We start from the raw sequence: 6,254 nt of genomic DNA on the forward strand, positions 1-6,254 counted from the left end.
ACACACACACACACACACACAGATTAAAAAGTATGTTTACTTAGAAAAGTTCACTTAACCCCCAAAATGCAAAAACATGTACTGATGTACTGAGCTTAGTTCCTAGTATACCACTCCTACCCTTAAGGTAGAAGTAATGTATTGTCCACTTATATGCCCGAACTTCTGATCAAGTGAAGGAGCTGGAAAAAGAACTCAGAACAGTCCCAAGTCAATATGGGAAGCCACAGTAGAGAAGCTTAAGATTTCTCAAAGTTTTCAGTGAGAAGCCTCTAATCCTACCTGGTTAGTGCTTTTCTGTAGGGTTTTCATTATCAGTCCAACCTCTCAAAAAGCACCTTCAAACAGGTTATGGTAGTTAAGTCCAGAAGGCTCTATACACGAACTATGTAAATAATGGTTAAAGAAAATTGAGAATCAGATGCTGAGACATTCCCTTGTGTCCCACAGTTGGAATAAGTTGAAGCCTAGGTGGTTTTCCGCTTTTTGGCAGATGGTCGTTCAAATACATCACGCACCCCAGCTGCCTTTTGTTTAAAGAACTTTGTGTTCTGGGCACTCTCTTGGCCCCATGCAGAGTCAAAGGAAGTGGTATCTTGATCCACAAGGTGGGTGTACTTGGTACGACCAGAACGTCCAAAATTTTTGACCTGAAGGAAGGATGGATGAGTTTATAACACCAAGCATACAATGCATCTGCCCTCAATCCATTTTTCCATTATCAGTGGTCCCCATACCTGCATGACTTTTGGAAGAATGGTTTTGTTGAAATGGTCCTCAAGGGTAGGTGCACTGAAGTCTCTCTTGTATACTTCTTCATCTTCATCCTGTAGAAAACAATCTTACCAGTCTATGGCTTTATTTCCCAAATGTATTAACCACTCAAACCACAAATGTATTAAATGCAACTATAAAGAACACCCATGAAGCAGAAGGTACCAAGCCTTTCTTCAAGAGCTTACATCTCCTTGTGTGTATGTTTTCTAGTTAATATTGTTTCTTCTTCCTAAGCGTTGATACCACCTAAAAGCTTATTCTTTGTATTCACTGTGCTGTTCATTTCATGCATCTTCAACTCTGAAAGTCTTTAAAAATCTTCAGTCCTAAATTTCCTGCCTTATATGTGTATCTTTTCTTGGATATTGTACTGAAATATCTTGAGTGAAAATCATTCCAACATTTCCAAATCTGCCTCTTTTTCTCATTTCACTTTTTTTCACAGGGAGTATCACCATTCTCTCAATGATCCAGATGCAAAACTTGAGTACTTCTATGAACAGTTACCACATTCTATAATGCATCACCTGGATTATAAGATTTTTTTTTTTTTTTTTTTTTTTTGACTAAGGGCCCCCTTGTAGTCCCCGTTTTCCTGGAACTTACTATGTCGACCAGGCTGGCCTTGAACTCACAAAGATCCACCTGCCTCTGCCTCCCAAGTGCTGGGATTAAAGGAGTGTGCTACCACGCCCGGCTGGATTATTAAATTTTTAACACAAGCCATCATACCACATTGTTTCTAAAATGCAATTCTCATTTCTGCCTTTCTCAAAAATATCAGTGATTTCTTTTACCTGGGTTATTCTGAGATAGGGGCTCATATATATATGGCCTAAACTCACTTGGAACTTGTATTCCTTCTTCCTGCCTCCCTGGGATTATAGGTGTGTGCCATACTAATGCCAGTCTTTTGTTCTTTTTCTTTTTGAGACAGGATCTCCATTTAGCCAGGCTGGAACTTGATGTAGCTTTGAACTCCTCATTCTCCTGCCTCTGCCTCATAAATACTGAGATTACAGGTGTCTACTGCATCTGAAAAAAACTCTTGTTTTGGATACTGGGGATTGAACCTTCACATATTCTAGGCAAGTCTCTGCCACTAAGCTAGATTCCTAGCCTCATGCCATTTTTTTCTTCTTTTAATATTCTTCAATATAATACCAGGTGTTACAGTACTTTCATATATTTGCCTTAACCCCTCATCATTTTCCCTAGATAGGGTCTCACTATGTAGCCTAGGCTGGCCCCTATAATGCTGTAAGCCTACACAGGACTTGAACTTGCTATCCTCCTGTTCTGACTTTTTGAGTAGCTGGATTATAAAACTGGGTTCTACCAGGCCTCAGTTGCCTCTAATTCTTGTTTCTCCTGAGACCTGGAATTATATAGCACAGCTCTGGAACATTCTTTTGCTTTCACTACAGAAAAGCTCACTGTGGCAGTCTGGAGAGATGGCTCAGCAGTTAGAGTATTGGCTGCTCTTGCAGGAGACCCAGGTTCAATCTCCAGTACTCACATGGTGGCTAAAAAATATCTGTAACTTGCCGGGCATGGTGGCACACACCTTTAATCCCAGCACTTGGGAGGCAGAGGCAGGCGGATCTCTGTGAGTTCAAGGCCAGCCTGGTCTACATAATGAGTTCCAGGACAGCTGGGGCTATAGGGAGACCCTGTCTCAAAAAGACAAAAAAAAAAATATATATCTAACTCAAGTTCCAGGGTATCCCATGCCCTCTTCTGACCTCTGCTGGTACCGCACAACACAAGTGCACTTAGATACATGCAAGCAATACACTCATAAACATTAAATAAAATTAAAAAAAAAAGAAAAGAAAAGAAAAGAAAAGCTCACTGTAAAGGTAGGACAGTTAAATAGTTTTTTATATGAACTATTAATCTCCTTCAGGTCTGAAAACATTAGTACATACATACCTTTTAAAATTTTATTGCCGTGTGTGGTCACACACTCCTTTAATCCCAGCACTCCAGAGGCAGAGGCAGACAGATCTTTGTGAGTTCAAGGCCAGCCTGGTCTACATAGTGAGTTCCAGGACAGCTGGGGCTACCAGGAGACCCTGTCTCAAAAAGACCAAAAAAAAAAAAAATTTTATTTTTATGTGTTTAAGTGTAGTCTGCAGGTATCTAGGTGCACTCATGTCTTGCAAAGCCCATGGAAGCCAAAAGAGGGCATTGGATCCCCTGGAATTGGAGTTACAGAAGGCTATTAGCCACCATGTGGTGCTAGGAATGGAACCAGGGTCCTCTGCAAGAGCAGCCAGTGCTCTTAACAACTGAACCATCTCTGCAGCCCCAACATACATATTTTTTGAGACAAACTCCCAACCTCTGCCCCCTGAATGCTGGAATTTGCATGTGCTTCCAAAAATAAATTAATTTTTGTCTTTTTGTGACAGTCTCCTTGTAGCCCCAACTGGCCTGGAACTGAAGATCTGCCTGCCTCTACCTCCCAAATGCTGGGATTAAAGGTGTGCACTACCACGCCGGGCTCTTCATTTCCCTTTTTAAGGAATCATTACTGGTATTAATTCAAATAAGTCCAAGCTGGGCAGATGACACATGCCTTTAATCTGAGCACTTGGGAGGCAGAGGCAGAAGGATCTCTGTGAGTTCAAGGCCAGCCTGGTCTACATAGTGAGTTCCAGGACAGCTGGGGCTACAGGGAGACCCTGTATCAAAAAAAAACCCAAAAAAAAAAAAAAAAAAAAGAAATAAGTCCATGTCACCTAATATAGGGTTAAATGACTGCTATGTTTGCCTTTGTCTTTACATACGAAGAACAAAGACAATAGCATTCTACACAAGGGTGAAATAATGAGTCATTCTTTTGGATAATTAGGCTCAGTCACTTTCTATAACCTCAGAATGAAGTGCTACCCAAATATGAATTATCATGGAGCTGTTTGAAAAGCTTTGTTTTCATATAAACAAAACTCAATTGGGCATAAAATGATTTAAAAATTTTTGTTTTAATTATTTTTTAAAAATATTTTTATTTTATGTGTATGCATGTATTGCCTGCATGTAGGTAAGTGTACCCGTGTGGTGCAACGCCCACAGAAGACAGAAGAGGCTGTTGGATCCCCTGGAACTGGAGTTATGGACAGTTGTTAGCTGCCATGTGGGTGCTGGGATTCAAACCCCGGTCTTCTGCAAGAACAGTCAAGTGTTCTTAACCGCTGAGCCATCTCTCTAGCCTTATTTATTTATTTATTTATTTATTTATTTATTTATTTATTTATTTATTTATTTATTTATTTATTTATTTATTTATTTATTTATTTATTTATTGTCTTTTTGAGACAGTGTCCTTGAACTCACAGAGGTCTACCTGCCTCTGCCTCCCAAGTGCTGGGATTAAAGACATGCACCACCACACCCAGCTATTTTTTTTTTTTTAAAAAAAAAACTTAATCCTGTGGTTCTTGAGCATGAATTTTACAGATGACAATGTTATATCGGAATGTCAAAAGGTTGGGAATGCCTGTAAGTTATTCCTACTGCCCAATGTTCTGACTCCCCTTTCACTTACCATGAAGAAGGCACCCCGGTGATAATACTTCTGTAAAAACTTGTATTTGCCCTTAACCGCTTTGTTGGTAATAACTTTGCCATTTGCCCGAAGCTCAGCCCGCCTTTCTTCCTCAGTCAGATTTCGCATGCGTTCAATTTCTGCTTTTTCCTTTTCAAGCCTATCCAGAGAGCAAAAGTATTAGTATTTCTTCAACTACATAAAGGCCCAAATATCTGAAAACAGCACTCCCATCTTTTAGTCATTATTCACCTTTTCAAATTTCATTCATTAACTCATTCATAGAGAGTCTTGTTATTGTAGCTGGGCTAGAAATCTCAACCCTTGCCAGCATGGTGGTGCACACCTTTTTAAAAAAATTTTTAGCCAGGCATGGTGGCGCACACCTGTAGTCCCAGCACTTGGGAGGCAGAAGCAGGCGGATCTCTGTGAGTTCAAGGCCAGCCTGGTCTACATAATGAGTTCCAGGACAGCTGGAGCTACAGGGAGACCCTGCTTCAAAAAGACAAAAAAAAAATTTTTTTTTAATTATTTTTATTTTATGTGTATGTATGTATTGCCTGCATGTAGGTGAGTGCACCTGTGTCGTGCAATGCCTTCAGAGGTCAGAAGGGGGGCGTCAGGAGCCTCTGGAACTGGAGTTACAGATGGTTGTTAGCTGCCATGTGAGTGCTGGGAATCAAACCTGGGTCCTTTGCACAGAAGAGGCTACAGGATCCCCTGGGAATGGAGTTACGGACAGTTGTTAGCTGCCATGTGGGTGCTGGGATTCGAACCTGGTCTTCTGCGAGAACAACCAGTGTTCTTAACCACTGAGCAATCTCTCCAGCCCTGGTGGTGCACACCTTTAATCCCAGCACTCAGGAGGTAGAGGCAGGCAGATCTCTATGAGTTCAAGGCCTGTCTGGTCTACATAGTGAGTTCCAGGCCAAGATAGGCTCATGACATTACATCTTTAGTACCTTGTTAGAAGTCAAGACCATGAGCCTAATAAACAGAGATGATTTGTTCTTCATTATTAGGTTTGCCAGATTCAGTACTGTAAACTTCTAAAAGTTGAATCTAGTACTGCTTGATTTTGCAAAAATACCAATTCTTCTTCCCTAAAATGCCTTCTTAGCTTTAAAAACAAAACCAGAATGAATTCAAAACAACTGTTTAAGACTTTGCTGATATACTGTAATCATAATGTGCTTGTATGTCACAACTTAAGCATTACCAAAATTAAATTACAGTGGTTTTAAACCTTTTTCTAGGGAGAAAGGGAGGTCATAGTCCCTTTCTACAGAAAAATGCACATGTTTACATAATTTTACATTGAAGACCAGCATAAGAGTTGGGAAAATTGCCCATTGTGTAAATTGCCTTGCTTGCAAGAAGCCCTAGGTTACATTCTTTGCATGATACAAAACTGGGCATGGTGGTACATGCTTGAAACCAGCACTCAGATGGTAAAGTCAGATCACTTCACTTGGTAAGTTTGAGGTGAGCCGGAGCTCATTATAGGAGACCCTGTCTTAAAAAACAAAACAAAACAAAATGTAAAAAAAAGTTCAATTGGGCAGTGGTTAAGAGTGTGTATTGCTTTTACAGAGGACTCAAATTCAGTTCTTAGCCCTCAGGTCCAGTGGCTCACAACTGCCTGTAATTCCAACTCAGGGAATCTAACACCCTCTGTTGGCCTCTTTGGGCACTGCACACACATCTGTGTAAACAGAGACACACACACAAACACAAATTAGAAATAAAAAGTTGTAGCCAGGCATGGTAGTGCATGCCTTTAATCCCAGCACTTTGGAGGCAGAGGCAGGTAGAGCTCTTTGAGTTCTAGACCAGCTGGGTCTACAGGGAGACCTTGTCTCAAAAAAAAAACCACACACACACACACACGCACGCATGCACACACACACACACACACACACAC

General features: G+C 40.7%; 1 protein-coding gene across 1 annotated transcript in view; it reads right to left on the reverse strand.

The window, feature by feature from the left end:
• Mfap1 (microfibril associated protein 1) overlaps positions 1-6,254 on the reverse strand; it is a 16,019-nt gene continuing 9,765 nt past the window's right edge. Inside the window, exons 7-9 of the mRNA XM_008849046.3 lie at positions 4,331-4,490; positions 738-827; positions 1-650 (exon numbers count right to left, since the gene is read on the reverse strand). Of these exons, the coding sequence (XP_008847268.1) occupies positions 468-650; positions 738-827; positions 4,331-4,490 (433 nt within the window). The 3' untranslated portion in view covers positions 1-467. The remainder of the gene's footprint in view (positions 651-737; positions 828-4,330; positions 4,491-6,254) is intronic.

This window comes from Nannospalax galili, unplaced genomic scaffold (assembly GCF_000622305.1).
Source record: "Nannospalax galili isolate Female #2095 unplaced genomic scaffold, S.galili_v1.0 scaffold732, whole genome shotgun sequence".
NCBI classification, from domain to species: domain Eukaryota; kingdom Metazoa; phylum Chordata; class Mammalia; order Rodentia; family Spalacidae; genus Nannospalax; species Nannospalax galili.